This window comes from Pristiophorus japonicus, chromosome 1, assembly GCF_044704955.1.
Source record: "Pristiophorus japonicus isolate sPriJap1 chromosome 1, sPriJap1.hap1, whole genome shotgun sequence".
Classification (NCBI taxonomy): domain Eukaryota; kingdom Metazoa; phylum Chordata; class Chondrichthyes; family Pristiophoridae; genus Pristiophorus; species Pristiophorus japonicus.
This window is the reverse complement of record NC_091977.1, coordinates 87,225,018-87,242,584: the sequence shown is the minus strand read 5'-3', so window position 1 is coordinate 87,242,584 and position 17,567 is coordinate 87,225,018. Positions and strand designations below refer to the sequence as shown.

The 17,567-nt window shown below is 45.8% G+C and overlaps 1 protein-coding gene across 1 annotated transcript in view; it reads left to right on the top strand.

Annotated features, from left to right (window-relative positions):
* Window positions 1-17,567, top strand: part of fbn2a (fibrillin 2a) — a 514,209-nt gene that overhangs the window by 345,512 nt on the left and 151,130 nt on the right. The window contains exons 32-33 of the mRNA XM_070881599.1: window positions 7,378-7,500; window positions 14,932-15,054. Of these exons, the coding sequence (XP_070737700.1) occupies window positions 7,378-7,500; window positions 14,932-15,054 (246 nt within the window). The remainder of the gene's footprint in view (window positions 1-7,377; window positions 7,501-14,931; window positions 15,055-17,567) is intronic.

Below are 17,567 nucleotides of genomic sequence, written 5' to 3'. Positions count from 1 at the left end.
CTGCAAACTAACTTTTTGGGATTCATGCACAAGGACCCCCAGGTCCCTCTGCACCGCAGCATGTTGTAATTTCTCCCCATTCAAATAATATTCCCTTTTACTGTTTTTTTTTCCAAGGTGGATGACCTCACATTTTCCGACATTGTATTCCATCTGCCAAACCTTAGCCCATTCACTTAACCTATCTAAATCTCTTTGCAGCCTCTCTGTGTCCTCTACACAACCCGCTTCCTCACTAATCTTTGTGTCATCTGCAAATTTTGTTACACCACACTCTGTCTCCTCTTCCAGGTCATCTATGTATATTGTAAACAGTTGTGGTCCCAGCACCGATCCCTGTGGCACACCACTAACCACCGATTTCCAACCCGAAAAGGATCCATTTATCCTGACTCTCTGCTTTCTGTTAGCCAGCCAATTCTCGATCCATGCTAATACATTTCCTCTGACTCCACGTACCTTTATCTCCTGCAGTAACCTTTTGTGTGGCACCTTATTGAATGCCTTTTGGAAATCTAAATACACCACATCCATCGGTACACCTCTATCCACCATGCTCGTTATATCCTCAAAGAATTCCAGTAAATTAGTTAAACATGATTTCCCCTTCATGAATCCATGTTGCGTCTGCTTGATTGCACTATTTCTATCCAGATGTCCCGCTATTTCTTCCTTAATGATAGCTTCAAGCATTTTCCCCATGACAGATGTTAAACTAACCGGCCTATAGTTACCTGCCTTTTGTCTGCCCCCTTTTTTAAACAGAGGCGTTACATTAGCTGCTTTCCAATCTGATGGTACCTCCCCAGAGTCCAGAGAATTTTGGTAGATTATAACGAATGCATCTGCTATAACTTCCGCCATCTCTTTTAATACCCTGGGATGCATTTCATCAGGGCCAGAGGACTTGTCTGCCTTGAATCCCATTAGCCTGTCCAGCACTACCTCCCTAGTGATAGTGATTGTCTCAAGGTCCTCCCTTCCCACATTCCTGTGACCAGCAATTTTTGGCATGGTTTTTGTGTCTTCCACTGTGAAGACCGAAGCAAATTAATTGTTTAAGCTCTCAGCCATTTCCACATTTCCCATTACTAAATCCCCCTTCTCATCTTCTAAGGGACCAACATTTACTTTAGTCACTCTCTTCCGTTTTATATATCGGTAAAAGCTTTTACTATCTGTTTTTATGTTTTGCGCAAGTTTACTTTTGTAATCTATCTTTCCTTTCTTTATTGCTTTTTTAGTCATTCTTTGCTGTCGTTTAAAATTTTCCCAATCTTCTAGTTTCCCACTAACCTTGACCACCTTATACGCATTGGTTTTTAATTTGATACTCTCCTTTATTTCCTTGGTTATCCACGGCTGGTTATCCCTTCTCTTACCACCCTTCTTTTTCACTGGAATATATTTTTGTTGAGCACTATGAAAGAGCTCCTTAAAAGTCCTCCACTGTTCCTCAATTGTGCCACCGTTTAGTCTATGTTCCCAGTCTACTTTAGCCAACTCTGCCCTCATCCCACTATAGTCCCCTTTGTTTAAGCATAGTACGCTCGTTTGAGACACCACTTCCTCACCCTCAATCTGTATTACAAATTCAACCATACTGTGATCACTCATTCCGAGAGGATCTTTTACTAAGAGATCGTTTATTATTCCTGTCTCATTACACAGGACCAGATCTAAGATAGCTTGCTCCCTTGTAGGTTCTGTAACATACTGTTCTAAGAAACAATCCCGTATGCATTCTATGAATTCCTCCTCCAGCCTACCCCTTGCGATTTGATTTGACCAATCGATATGTAGGTTAAAATCCCCCATGATTACTGCCATTCCTTTTTCGCATGCCTCTATTATTCCCTTGATTATTGTCCGCCACACCGTGAAGTTATTATTTGGGGGCCTATAAACTACGCCCACCAGTGACTTTTTCCCCTTACTATCTCTAATCTCCACCCACAATGATTCAACATTTTATTCATTAGAGCCAATATCATCTCTCACAACTGCCCTGATATCATCCTTGATTAACAAAGCTACCCCACCTCCTTTCCCTTCTTGTCTATCCTTCCGAATTGTCAGGTACCCCTGTATGTTTAATTCCAAGTCTTGGCCACCCTGCAACCACGTTTCTGTAATGGCCACCAAATCATACCCATTTGTAATGGTTGGTGCCGTCAACTCATTTACTTTATTTCAAATGCTGCGTCCATTTAGGCAGAGTGTTTTAATACTAGTTTTTAAACCATGATTTTTAGTTTTGACCCCTCCTGCAGCCCCTTTATATTCATACATATTGTCCCTTCCTATCACCTTGTGGTTTACACTTACCCCAGTGCTACTCTGCTCTGTTGCATCATGCCTTTTGCATTCTTTCTTGGGGTCCTGTTCATCTGCGCTCTCACCCACTCTAACTAGCTCAGAGGCTCTCCTGGGTTCCAAATACTCCTCGCATTGAGGCACCAAGCTTTCAGGCTTGCCTTTTTATTACAATTTGACCCTTTAGAATTTTGCTGTACATTGGCCCTTTTTGTCTTTTGCAAGACAAGTGGGTCTGCAGTAACCCTTGGGTTACTCTCCTCATGCATTGCTTGATAATTTTTACTGCACGTTCTGCTTACCCGTTGGACGTAGGCTTGAATGATGCTGACCTTACATGTTTTATGCCGTTAATTTTTATAAACTCTTGAAACTCCTGACTGGTGAAGCACGACCCATTGTCACTCACCACCATGTCAGGCAGACCATGTGTCGCGAACATGACATTGAGATTCTCTATGGTTGTCGTGGACATACTGGATGATATGGTTATGCATTCTATCCACTTCGAATAACCATCCACCACCACTAAAAATATCTTGCCCAGGAAGGGTCCTACAAAATCTCCGTGGATCCTGGACCAAGGTTTAGATGGCTATGACCACAGACTCAGTGGCAATTCCGCTGATGCACGCATGCTTCCAGCTCAGAATCAATTCCTGGTTACCATACGTGGGACCTAGCGATGGCCTTCATCATCACTATATCAGGATGTGTGCTGTGTAACTCACGCAAAAACTTCTCTCTCCCTTTCTTAAGCATTACAACTCGATTGCCCCACAATATGCAAACTGCTTGAATAGACAGTTTGTCCTTGTGACGAATGTATGGTTTGGCCTCCTCGCACATTTGCTTAGGTATGGAATACCAATCCCCTTTGAGGATGCAACTCTTTACCACCGATAGTATCGGGTCCTGGCTGGTCCAGGTCTTAGCTTGTTGAGCTGTGACAGGGGTACCTTCACTCTCAAAAGCATCCATGATTAACATAAAATCTGCCAGTTGTGGCATTTTCACCTCCAGTGTGGACAACTGCAACCGGCTCAAAACATCAGCACAATTCTCTGTGCGAGGTCTGTGGCGAATGAAATAACCATTGGCAGATAATGTCAGTACCCACCTTTGGATGCAAGATGATGCATTGGTATTGATACCTTTGCTCTCGGAAAACAACGAAATGAGCGGCTTGTGATCAGTCTCTAATTCGAACCTCAGACCAAACAGATATTGATGCATCTTTTTAACACCGTACACACACGCTAAAGCTTCTTTTTCTACCATGCTGTAGGCTCTTTCTGCTTTAGACAAACTTTTGGATGCATACGCAACCGGTTGAAGTTTCCCCGACTCATTGGCTTGTTGTAACATGCAACCAATTCCTTATGACGATGCGTCACAGGCCAAAACTAAACATTTACATGGGTCATAATGTACCAGCAGCTTGTCCGAGCAAAGCAGATTGGTGGCTTTTTCGAAAGCACTGTCTTGCAATGCGTCCCACACCCAGTTGTTGCCTTTTCTCAATAGCATGTGCAGTGGTTCAAGTAAGGTGCTCAATTTAGGTAGGAAGTTACCAAAGTAGTTGAGTAAACCCAGGAACGAATGCAGCTCCGTCACGTTCTGTACCTTGGATGCATTCTTGATGGCTTTAGTTTTCACGTCAGTAGATCTGATGCCATCAGCGGTGATTTTCTTCCTGAGGAATTCGACCTCCGGTGCCATGAAGACGCACTTCGAGTGTTTAAGTCTCAGTCCCACTCTGTCCAAATGCAGTAGAACCTCTTCCAGGTTGTTCAGATGTTTCTTGGAGTCACGACCGGTGATCAGGATGTCATCTTGGAACATGGTGGTTCTGGGAATGGACTTCAGTAGACTTTCTATATTCCTCAAGAATATTGCTGCAGCCGAGCGAATTCCAAACAGGCACCTGTGGTAAATAAGCAGTCCTTTGTGTGTGTTAATGCACATAAGTCTCTTCGACGTCTCGACCAACTCCAGTGTCATATAGGCTGACATCAAGTCCAGTTTTGTGAACGACTTCCCGTCGGCTAGCGTCGCAAACAAGTTATCAGCCTTCGGTAACTTGTACTGATCTTGTTTCGAAATCCTGTTGATCGTAGCCTTGTAGTCTCCACAGATTCTGACTGTGCCATCACTTTTCAGCGCAGCAACAATGGGCCGGCCCATTCATTAAATTTGACCAATGATATGATCCCTTCACGCTGGAGTCTGTCTCGTTCAATTTCGACCTTCTCCCTCATCATGTACAGCACTGCCCGAGCTTTATGATGGATGGGTCTTGCATCTGGTTCTACATGGATCTGCATCTTGGCTCCCGTGAAGTTGCTGATACCCAGTTCGAACAGCGAGGGGAACTTGCTCAATACTTGGGCACATGTATCTTCCTCCGACGACACGCCTTTACGTTGTTCCAGTCGCATCTGATTTTCTCCAACCAGTTCCTGCCGAGTAGTATTGGGCCATTGCCTGGAACAATCCACAGCGGTAACTCGTGAACCGCACCGTTATACGTATTTGTGTACTGTCAATCACCTTTATCAGTTCTTTGGTGTACGTGCACAGCTTGGCGTTATCATGGCTCAGCCTGGGCCTCGCAGTCTTAGTATCCCACAGCTTATTAAATGCCCTCTCGTTCATGATCGATTGACTCGCTCCTGTGTCTAGTTCCATCGATACCGGTATCCCGTTAAACTTCACATTAATCAAAATTGGTTTACTCTTGGTTATGAAAGAGTACAGTCCATACGCTTCCTCCTCTGGCATCTCGGATTGCGTATCCGGATCCACGCTAGTCTGACTCTCATCCTCCACGTGGTGTTTCGCAGCTCGCTTGCTCATCTGCGGACACTTGCGCTGGAGATGCCCTACTCTCAGACAGCCTTTGCAACTATATTGCTTAAATCGGCACTGTTGGTGCCGATGATTTCCCCCACAACACCAACACAGAGAAGTCGGATCTATTCCCGCTGGCAGACTTTGGGCAGCCACAGGTTTAGCGAATGCAGCTGGATAGGCCCTGCCATGTGACGCTCTGCCGAACGCCAAATCAATCGCATTTATAGTACTTGCCGAGGTTCGGTTCTTCACCGCCATTTGCTTTAAACTCCCTGTCTGTCATCATACATGATTGAGCGATCAGGATAGCCCTTTTTAAATCCAACTCCTCCACCACCAGAAGTTTGTGCAGGATCACCTCGTGGTTGATAACGATAACAAAGAAGTCCCGCAGCATGTCTGCCAACACCGTCCCGAACTTGCATGGTCCCGCTAGACGTCTCAGGTCGGCACGAATTCCGCCGCGCTGTCACCCTCCGATCGAACGTGTGTATAAAACCTGTATCTAGAGATGATAATACCATCGTCTGGCTTAAGGTGCTCCCGTACCAATGTACACAACTCCTCGTACCTTTTCTCTGTTGGATCACTAGGCATGAGTAGATTCTTTATCGGACCATTAATCTTTGAACTGCACACTGTGAGGAACACGGCCCAGTGCTGATCTGCATCGTCGAACCTCTTCATTTTGTTGGCCACGAAGTACTGGTTCAAACGGCTCGCAAAGTCTGCCCAATCTTCTCCCTCCATGAATTGCTCTAAAAATCCAATCATGCTCATTTTGCAAACAAAAGGTTCTTCTTTTTGAGTTGGCAAATGTTATGTATGCAATAAAGGTTCAAACTGTGTACTGTTTAACTAAGCAAGGTACAACCTTGCTTCTGCTTTATTTTGGCATAAAGTGCCTGACTCACAAAATGGCTGGCCTTTTATACCAGAGCAGCACCATGTGCGTGCTGCTCAGTGGCCTCCAACAATGACGCCATCTGGTTGCTACAAACATACATGACATTACCCATCAGACCTCTCAGCTCAGGGTGTTGTGGCGAGATCAAAGAGGAAAGGAAGAGCACAACGGAAAAAAATAATGAAACCGAGAAAAAGTTTTACTTCCAAATTATTTTGGTAGCTGAAGCTGGAATACCAATATATATCTATTTCTCTGGTACAAGAGAATGGCTTTTCTGAAATCAAGGGAGATATTCTCTATACAGTATCAAAGAAAAAATTGGTTATTACACTAGACCTGCAAACTCAATACACTGCCAAAGTACCCAGTAAGATAACGTTATAGGGGCCGAACTTGGTGGACTTGCCGACCACTGCCACCGAGGTTTCTGGGCGGTCTCCCCTCCGAGCGGGGAGGGAAGATCGCTGGGTACCGTCCGCTGGCGTGCAACACGCGTACGTGTCCTCCCGCCCACCAGGCTGCCAGTTTGGTTTGGGCGGGAGTCTGCTGCGGCAGGGGAAAGCACTGCTGCATGGAGGCAGCTCTAACCTCAACGGTAAGTAAGAAGACCTGCAAAAAAAAAGGTTAGTAAACTTTTTTCTTTATATTTTTTCCATCGATTCAGGTGGATGGGGTCACCTGAAGCCTTTCCAGTGTTTTTAAAAAATTTTTTGGAAATGTTAAATTTTATCTGTTCCCCTCTCCCTGGGCCCGACTCAATCCTCAGTGGTACATTGCCGTGGATTGCATTTGCTGCCGAGTTTGGGAGCTCCCGCCCGCTGCCGCCCATATTCAGGGCGTAAGTCACTTTTTTGCCACCTTTTTTCGTTGTTCAAGTTTCTTGACTTTTTCAAGAAACCTCCGCCCAAAGTACCGTTAGGATCTCAACGGTCCTTTGGGTGACACTTGGGCAGAACTTAGCTTCCATCAAGTTCGGGGCCATTGTGATTCAGGCAGGAGGTTGCACTGCAAAATACCCATAAAGTTGTTCACAATCTCACAGGCATCTCGCTTTTCTGTTGCATGAAATGTCCATATAACAGCATTGGATGATGACAGTAGCTTCACTAAAGAATAGTATAGACTTATCTAAATCATTTGTATTAAACTTAATCCAGCAGAGCAGTTTATAAATCAACGGCACAGTTCTTCCAATGTTTTGGCACTGGTGGCTTTATCTAACAGGTTATGTTGTCCTAAATCAGTGTTGATTCCAAAATGTATTTTATGTGACTACCTTGTATTTATCCTTTCAGATGTTGATGAGTGTGAAATCGGGGCCCACAACTGTGACATGCACGCATCATGTGTGAATATTCCTGGAAGCTTCCAATGTAGCTGTCGTGAGGGATGGGTTGGTGATGGCACCTTATGTGTTGGTGAGTGCTTCATGATCGAGCGATAATGGAGAGATGTGTTTATATAGCTGAAGCCCACACTGCATTAACTTCAAGTAGCAATGCTTTTATAAGACAAAAGTACATTACATGCAAGTGTGCACTCAATGTAGATAAGTGCTATATGGGAGTAATTACAGTTAGTTAGTTTTCTGTTTGTTGCCATTTGTTGTACTTGTAGATACATTTTTGTATAACTTTGTACTGCAAACTGCTTCTTTTGCTGGACATTACAATATAGTACTTATTTAATATTTTATTCTTCCATCAGTGCTACCTGTTGTGCACCTGTAAAGCATGCACTCCCATGTTCCGCCACCAGGGAGCTCATCCCCTGAAGTCCCAAGGGATCCCAGCATCCCTTGGGAGCACTGTATATAAGCCGGCCCCTAAGCCCTGTTCCTCACTCTGGAGTGCCTTAGTAAAGACTGTTACTTTAACCTCCCTGTGTGCAGCCTCATCTGTGCTAGGAACACAATAACTAGCGACGAGAATACGAATCTAACGCAAAGATGCAGCAAACTGTGGGCATCCTGGAGAAGTTCTCGGAGGGTGAGCCTATGTCAAACGGCTAGACCAGTACTTTGTCGCCAACGAGCTGGACGGACAAGGAAGCGCTGCAAAAAGGAGAGCGGTCCTCCTCATAGTTTGCGGGGCACCGACCTCAGGAAGAATCTTCTGGCTCCGATGAAACCCACAGATAAGTCATATGAGGTGCTGTTTACACTGGTTTGGGAGCATCTTAACCTGAGGGAGAGCATGCTGATGGCAAGGTAGCGGTTCTACACGTGCCAGCGATCTGAAGGTCAGGAAGTGGCGAGCTACGTCGCCGAGCTAAGGTGACTTGCAGGACATTGTGAGTTTGATGGCTACCTGGAGCAAATGCTCAGAGACTTTTTTGTACTGGGTATTGGCCACGACACCATCCTATGAAAACTTTTGACTGTAGAGACACCGACCCTCAGTAAGGCCATTGCGATAGCACAGGCGTTTATGTCCACCAGTGGTAACACCAAACAAATCTCTCAGCACACAAGTGCTAGCAATGTTCATAAATTAACTGGAACTATGTTTGCGAGCAGAAATGTACAGGGCAGAACCCACGAGTCTGCAACTGCCAGCAGGCCTCAGATGATCCAGATGACTCACAGTCCCCAACAAAGGATGAATGCAAGGCAATTCACACCTTGTTGGCATTGTGGAGGCTTCCATTCAGCCTATTCATGCCGCTTCAAAGGATATGTTTGCAAGAGCTGTGGAACAATGGGGCACCTCCAAAGAGCTTGCAAATGAGCTGCGAGCTCTGCAAAACCTGCTAACCAACACGTGGCAGAGGAAGATCGGTCCATGGTGGATCAAAGCAATTTCGAGCCTCAGAGAGAGGAGGCAGATGCTGAAGTAAACGGGTTGCACACATTTTCGACGAAATGTCCACCTATAATTCTAAACGTAAAATTGAATGGCTTACCCGTAGCCATGGAACTGGACACTGGCGCCAGCCAATCCATCATGAGTAAAAAGATGTTTGAGAGACTGTGGTGCAACAAGGCATTCAGACCAGCCCTGAGCCCCATCCACACGAAACTAAGACCGTACACCAAAGAGCTTATCACTGTCCTGGGCAGTGCCATGGTCAAGGTCACCGAAGAGGGCACGGTGCACGAACTGCCACTCTGGATTGTCCCAGGCGATGGCCCCACACTGCTTGGAAGGAGCTGGCTGGGTAAAATCCGCTGGAACTGGGATGACATCCGAGCACTATCACATGTCGATGAGGCCTCATGTACTCAGGTTCTTAACAAATTTCCTTCCCTTTTTGAGCCAGGCATTGGAAACTTTTCCAGGGCAAAGGTGCGAATCCACTTGGTCCCAGAGGCACGACCCATTCACCACAAGGCGCGAGCAGTACCTCACATGATGAGGGAGAGAGTGGAAATCGAGCTGGACAGGCTGCAAAGCAAGGTCATCATCTCCCCAGTGGAATTCAGCGAGTGGGCCAGCCCGATTGTTCCAGTACTCAAAAGTGATGGCACGGTCAGGATTTGCGGCGATTATAAAGTAACTATTAATCGTTTCTCGCAACAGAACCAATACCCGCTACCTAAGGCAGACGACCTATTTGCGATGCTGGCAGGAGGCAAGACGTTCACCAAGCTCGACCTGACTTCGGCCTACATGATGCAGGAGCTGGAGGAGTCTTCGAAGGGCCTCACCTACATCAACGCACAAGGGACTGTTCATCTACAACAGATGCCTGTTTCAAATTCGGTTGGCTGCAGCGACCTTCCAGAGAAACATGGAGAGCCTATTTAAGTTGGTACCACACACAGTGGCCTTTCAGGATGACATATTGGTCATGGGTCTGTACACCGCCGAGCACTTACAAAACCTGGAGGAGGTCCTCCAGCGATTGGATCGCGTAGGGCTGTGGCTGAAGAGGTCGAAATGCGTCTTCATGGCAACAGAAGTGGAGTTTTTGGGGAGAAAGATCGCGGAGGACGGCATTCGGCCCACAGGCGCCAAGACAAAGACTATCAGGAACGCGCCCAGGCATTCCTGGGATTCCTCAACTATTTTGGTAACTTCCTACCGGGGTTAAGCACCCTTTTAGAGCCCCTACATGTGTTATTGCGCAAAGGTGAGAACTGGGTATGGGGAAAAAAACAAGTAATTGCTTTTGAGAAAGCCAGGAACATTTTATGCTCCAACAAGCTGCTTGAATTGTATAACCCATGTAAAAGACTTGTGCTAGAATGTGACGCGTCGTCGTACGGAGTCGGGTGTGTATTACAACAAGCTAACGTTGCGGGGAAGTTGCAACCTGTCGCCTATGCCTCCAGGAACTTGTCTAAGGCCAAGAGGGCCTACAGCATGATTGAGAAAGAGGCATTAGCGTGTGTGTTCGGGGTAAAGAAAATGCATCAGTACCTGTTTGGCCTCAAATTTGAGCTGGAAACCGATCACAAGCCCCTCACATCCCTGTTTGCTGAAAACAAGTGGATAAATACAAATGCGTCAGCCCTTATACAAAGGTGGGCATTCGCGCTATCGGCGTATAACTATACCATCCGCCACAGGCCAGGCACCGAGAACTGTGCGGATGTTCTCAGTCGGCTACCATTGCCCACCCCGGGGCTGGAAATGGCGCAGCCTGCAAACTTTTTGATGGTGGCGCAGCCTGCGGACTTGTTGATGGTCATGGAAGCATTTGAAAATGATAAATCACCTGACACGGCCCACCAGATTAGGACTTGGACCAGCCAAGATCCTCTGCTGTTCCTAGTAAAAAACTGTGTACTGCATGGGAGCTGGGCCAGCATCCCCGTTGAAATGCAAGAGCCAATCAAGCCATTCCAGTGGCGAAAGGATGAGCTGTTCTTTCAGGCAGACTGCCTGTTGTGGGGTAACCGCGTAGTGCCACCAAAAATGAGCAGGATGATGTTCATCTCGGATCTCCACAGCATCCACCCGGGTATAGTCATGATGAAAGTGAAAGCCAGATCCCACGTGTGGTGGCCCAGTGTCGACTCTGACTTAGAGTCCTGTGTACGGCAATGCAGCGTATGTGCTCAGTTGAGCAATGCGCCCAGAGAGGCACCACTAAGTTTGTGGTCCTGGCCCTCCAAACCATGGTCGGGAATCCATGTCGTCTATGCGGGCCTGTTTCTCGTTAAAATGTTCCTGGTGGTGGTGGATGCTTTTTCAAAATGGATTGAATGTAAAATAATGTCGGGAAGCACCGCCACCGCCACCATTGAAAGTCTGAGGGCCTGCCTGACATACTGGTCAATGACAACGGGCCATATTTCACCAGTGCTGAATTTAAAGAATTCATGACCCGCAATGGGATCAAACATGTCACCTCGGCCCCATTTAAACCAGCCTCCAATGGGCAGGCGGAGCGGCAGTACAAACAATCAAACAGAGGCTTAAACGAGTCACAGAAGGCTCACTCCAAACCCGCCTGTCCTGAGTTACTGCACGAGACCCCACTCGCTCACAAGGGTGGCCCCGGCTGAGCTACTCATGAAAAGGACACTTAAAACCAGACTCTCGCTGGTTCACCCCAACCTGCATGATCAGGTAGAGAGCAGGCAGCAGCAACAAAATGTAAACGATGGTCGCGCCGCTATGCCAAGGGAAATTGATCTGAATGACCCTGTGTATGTGCTAAACTATGGACATGTTCCCAAGTGGATCGCGGGCACGGTGATAGCTAAAGAAGGGAATAGGGTGTTTGTAGTCAAACTAGACAACGGACAAATTTTCAGAAAGCACCTGGGCCAAACGAGGCTGTGGTTTACAGACTGCCCTGAACAACCCACAGCAGACACCACCTTTTTTGAGCCTACAACACACACCCAAAGGATCAACGACACCACGCCGGACCAGGAAATCGAACCCATCATGCCCAACAGCCCAGCAAGGCCAGGCTCACCAGCAGCCCTGCAGGACCAACAACACGCTAGCCCAGCGAGGGCACAGCCAACACACCAAAAGAGACATTTGTACCGAGGCGGTCCACCAGGGAAAGAAAGGCTCCCGACCGCCTCACCTTGTAAATAGTTTTCACTTTGACTTTGGAGGGGAGGTGATGTTGTGTATCTGTAAAGCATGCACTCCCATGTTCCGCCACCAGGGAGCTCATCCCCTGAAGTCCCAAGGAATCCCAGCATCCCTTGGGAGCACTGTATATAAGCTGGCCCCTAAGGCCTGTTCCTCACTCTGGAGTGTCTTATTAAAGACTGAGGTCACTGTTATTTTAACCTCCCTGTGTGTAGTCTCATCTGTGTTAGGAACACAATACTACCAGTTTCAGCACTCTGTATTTTGCAGTTTTTTGATGGTGAGAAGAGTTGCACATTAATATTAAAGAAAACAACAACTTGCATTTATTTAATACCTGTAATGTAAAAAAAAATCCCAAGATCCTTCACAGAAACACAATTAGATAACAATTTACAGCGAGGCAAAGGGAGAGATATTAGAAGTCGTGATTAAAAGCTTGGTCAGAGAGGTTGGTTTTATGGAGGGCCTTCTAAAAGGAGAGTAAGGTGGTGAGGCAGAGAGATTTAAGGAGGAAATTCCAGCGTTTGGGTCCCAGACGGCTGAAGTCACATCCACCAATGTTGAGGTGAATAGAGTGGAGGATAGCTAAGAGGCCAGCACTGGAGGAATATAGCATTTTTGGAGGGTTGTCGGGCTAGACCAGGTTACAGAGATAGGGAGACGCAAGTAGAAAGTTTTTTTTGCATCAGGTTTTATAAGACTAGAAAGTGGTGGCCTAATCTCAGATGCCTCTTTCTAAAAGTTTGAGGGACAAGTCGTCTGAACCCAAAGTAAAAATAAAGGAAGAAAACAGTGTAATTTGTAAAAGGAACACCTGAGATTAATTATCAATGGAATTCTGGGGCACATGACCTTAGTGCCAAATGGAAAATCATGACTCAATATTGGCTGTTGCAGAAAACTGCTTTCCAATACCATTAGGAAATACGACCAATGCTGCTTTGGAAAAGAAAGTAATATCCCATTTCCTGACACAATTTCTACATTACCACAGAATGAGCTGAATTACTAAAACTACAGAATTCTCATTTGACGAGATAAAAATTTCATTCATTTGAAGTTCTTTTCGCCACAGCCAGCTTTGAGGATTTGGTTTTACTCGGTAGACCTTTATGATATGATTGGCTTTGCAAGGTACTGGATCTCAATTATGAATCCCTCTCCTGCAACCAAACAGAGCAATGTTATAATAACCAGGTTTAATTGTTAACCACACATAAAGCTGTGTGGGCAGGGACTTGGGTAATTATTCTAATTGTCAATTCTATTATTATTTAATGAGAACAGTAAGCTTGTCTTGCATTTTGTTTGCTCAAGATTCTGTGGTGAAGTTATGTTGAGCACATGGAGTAAATTCCAAATAAGTAACCATTAAAACGAACATTTCCTAATGAGTTTCAATAACAGATGCTGGAAGGTAGGAACTGCTCCAAGGATGAAACAATATTGTGAAATATTGGCAAAGCAATAACTTTAATTAATTTTATATTACATGTTAGGGGGTTAATAATTGCCCCAAATCCAGGAATTCCTTTTCCAGAGAACAAAGGGTTTGGGGAGGAGGTGACACAATCTGATTGATACAAATATCCAGACAAAATAAAACCGATTAAAAGGTTTCTGTGTAATCTCAGAACAAAATCAAAGCACACTACATGATTTGGAGCAGCATAGAAGAACCTCACACACTGGCACATATTCAGAACTGCAGTGTTAAGTTATCTTGCATTCCTGTGGGATTGGCTTTGGCTTTAGTGCAATGTGCCCTGGGAGGTGCAGCTTTAATAAGTTACAGCAAGGTTTGCTCTGTTCACCGAAACTTCTAAACCAGCTTTTGGCACACAGCGGATTGGGGCTGGCCTAGGTCATGCTGTTTGCCTCTAGTAACTAGGCCTATCAACACTCCAACATTCAGTGGGAGACTTGTATGAGGCAGTGATCTCCCGCCTTAGGATCATAATTGCAGACTCGCATCGACTGTGCCAGTAATTCACCGTTTAGTCCAGCATTTCTGTTACTTCTTCTCGTCCTTCAAGAAAAAGCAAGGACATGTTATAGGTGTAGAGCTCTCCCAATGTCTACAGCATGAGTGAAAAACTGTATTAAAAAACAGACTATAATTTCCATTGAACCCATTTCTTTGCTCTGTGGATGCTGGAATAGCGCTGCCTCCATTTACCCAGAAGTACTTTATTTTTTTCCCCTCTATTCCCCCAGCAAATCTGAACAACTATGATCCAATCAGTGCACTTTTTGAATCATTATGTAATACTTTATGCCTATATAGGTATTACATTTAATTTGCATGCATCTATCCGATTGAAAAATTAATTAAATACTTTTGCAAATCCTTTGCTTTAGCCTCTTTCACTATTGAGCTGTTTGCAAATCTGGACAGTTTACAGGTTGGCACCACATAATTTGTGCAGTTTAGAAACAATTGGGTATTTTTTTGTCTTTAGAACTCAGAGTGCAGAGCTTCAGATGCTGGGAGCACAGAATGGGAATTTGTACCCATGACTGTACATCTCACTGTGCCCTGAAAACATAGAGAATGAATAGGCATCCAGAATATGGTTTATAGCCTACATCATAACTCGGGCAATGCCTGCTGTAAATTACACTCTGCATCTATCAGTCCAGACTGCTACCCCAATACAATCATCGCATCAGATGCTGCTTGGCTTGCTGTGCACTAACTGCATTCTCTTTTCTTATGCTATAGTACTGTTTCCAAAAATAAATTTTTACACCAGTTTTACAGTTGTGTTGAGGAAGAAAATGACATAAAATGCTGTGTGCATTGCATTCAAATAATGATTTGACTATTTTTTTAATTGGTAGATCTTGATGAGTGCACCAATGAAACACATCATTGTAATCTCAATGCCAAATGTATGAACACACCTGGATCATATCGCTGCCTGTGCTCTGAAGGCTTCAGTGGGGACGGTTTTACATGTTCAGGTATGAGAAAAAAAAGAAACTGGATCTCTTTATAACGTGTAAAAATGTGGCCATCAATAGATGCCAGAAAATACAGAGGCCCCCATATTGGTGGCCGACTGCCGCCGTGTTTTCCTGCCGTTTTCCTCTCGCTCCCAGTTTCCACTTGGGCTGGAGCAGGCTGGAGGGGAGCACTGCCGGGAACCGCCCGCTGATGTCCTCTGGCAGCCAAGTCGCTTAAGTGGCCTCCCACCCACCGAGATGCCAGATTGGTGCAAGCGGGAGTCGGCGCCAGCAGGGAGAAGGAACGTTGCGTAGTGGCTATTCTTACCCCGACAGTAGGTATGAAAACCTGCAAAAAAAGATTAGTGAACATCTTTTAAAAGTTTTTTTTTTGCAGCGACTTATCTGGATGGGGTCCTCTGAAGCTGTTCCGATTATTTTTTTTTGTGATGTTTTTACTTTTCAGGCCTTTCACCCTCCCTGGGCCTGACTCCATCCTCGGTGGCACTTGGGCAGCAAGCTCCTTTGCCTCCGAGATTGAGAGCTCCCGCCTGCTGCCGCCAGATTGACGGCGTAAGCCGTTATTTTGCTGCGGGCGGTACTGCCACCTCTTTTCAAGGAATCTTTCAGACAAAGTACCGCCCGGTCTCTCGCTGGTAATTGGCGGTCCTTTGGGCAGCAAATGGGCGGGCCTTGCTGCTCATGAAAACTGGGGCCAGAGTCTAAACTATCTCTCTTGTTTCACCAATGAAAAGGACATCAACATGATGAGTAGGTATACTACCTGTGCAGATGTCACTCTACTCCTTTACAGTTTTCAATAGATGATCATTTTCCTTCCATTATTCTCCTCCCCTCTAGAAACTAGTGACCCATGTTGAGGTACAATTCCACAAGCACCAGCAGCTTTGCAGTACTTCACCCAATTGGTCAGATTTCTCATAGAAAGCTAGATAGCAAGTGCTGGCAAGTTGTTCCACCATGGGAGACATCATAACTGAGGCTGATCCTGCCCTCACCCAATGCCACAAATGCAGACTTCCAGCAAGGATAGCAATCAGGAGCAGGAACCCCAGCCAACTGAAATTTCAGCCTCTCCCTAGTCGACCATCATGAAGCCAATTGCAGCACCTCTACTGCTTCCCAAGTTGAGATTAGATATTTCTGCTGATTTCTATGGCTCAGTACCGAGGTACCCACTGACACTTCAAAAGAGCCCAGGTTAGAGTTAATTTACAGATTGACAGCTGAGTAATACTGAATAACAGACTCTATGGGCTGGATTTTCGGTTTTGATGATTTCAGTAATGGGGGCAGGGTGGTACAGTTTGCGCTTCATTCATTAAAATTGGGCAGCTGGCCCCTAAGTCTGGGGCACAGCGCTAAAGGAGGCATTGTATACCTTTCTTGGGCGTTAGCATGGGAAAATCCCGAGCTAAAGAACCGGTCCAAGAGTGTTCCGAGAGACACCTGGGGAGGAAAAAAAACCCTGAAAAACCCCCACAAAAACATTCCCAATACATAGCCCAAACCATCACAACATAACTCGAAAAAGAATTCAAAGAAAAAACAATCACACTTACCTTAGGATGGCATTACTTACCTCTCTGCAGTCGGTATAGGTTGGACTGCCTGTTTTCACAGGCGGTCCTAGCAGGGTTTGCTGCGGGGCATACGGGTCAGGCGGGAGTCAAAAAGCAAGCCGGTGTCGCAACCAGGCGCGTTGCACACCAGCGCAGCTCTTCTGGGCGGTACAGTCCTGGCCCTGTAAACCCCCGCGGGCGCTGGAGGCTGACCGCCAGCCCAGAGGTCCTCACTGACGCCATTGCTGCCCTTACGGGGCGAAAAACTGACCGCACAAGACCGTAAAATCCATCCCTAATTAGTTCTCATGCCCTAATGCAACTGCAATTGTAGTATACTGGGCACTGGCACCAGTGCATTAAATATTGTTGCCTCACGCACCCTGGCAGGGTTATACGTGACTGCAGTGTTGCCAATCAAAGATTATACAGCAGCAGTGATTTCATCTGAAATTTGGGGAATTACTGCACACACACAGTTACCTCTCATAGCTGCAAATGTACAGCCAAATTTTCAGTCAGGAACTTGGAGTATATTGTGTGTGCTTCAGCTAGTCGCACAAACCAAAATCTATCTAATGGTACAAGTCAGCTGGTCTGAAGTTAGTAAATAGGTAAATTGGTCTCGATACATGTTATGATGTCATGCCATGGTGTGCATGTCTCCAGGGTATTGTGACTGCACCAGTTGTAGGTGGCAGAACATGAATCCACAATGAGACCATCACTATCTATGACCTAGAAATTCATGAATGCCACAAAAGCTGCCAGTATCACCACAGGCAGTTATTAACGTCCGGTGAAAATGGTGGTGGGAGCAGGAACTAAAAATTGGCGCTAACCCCAATGTGCAACGCCATCTTGGTGGCATTCGTCCTAACAGGAGGCCCCAATGTAGCATGGCCATAGCGTCATTGCAGCTCGAACAGCCTGCTCAGAATGCAAGGC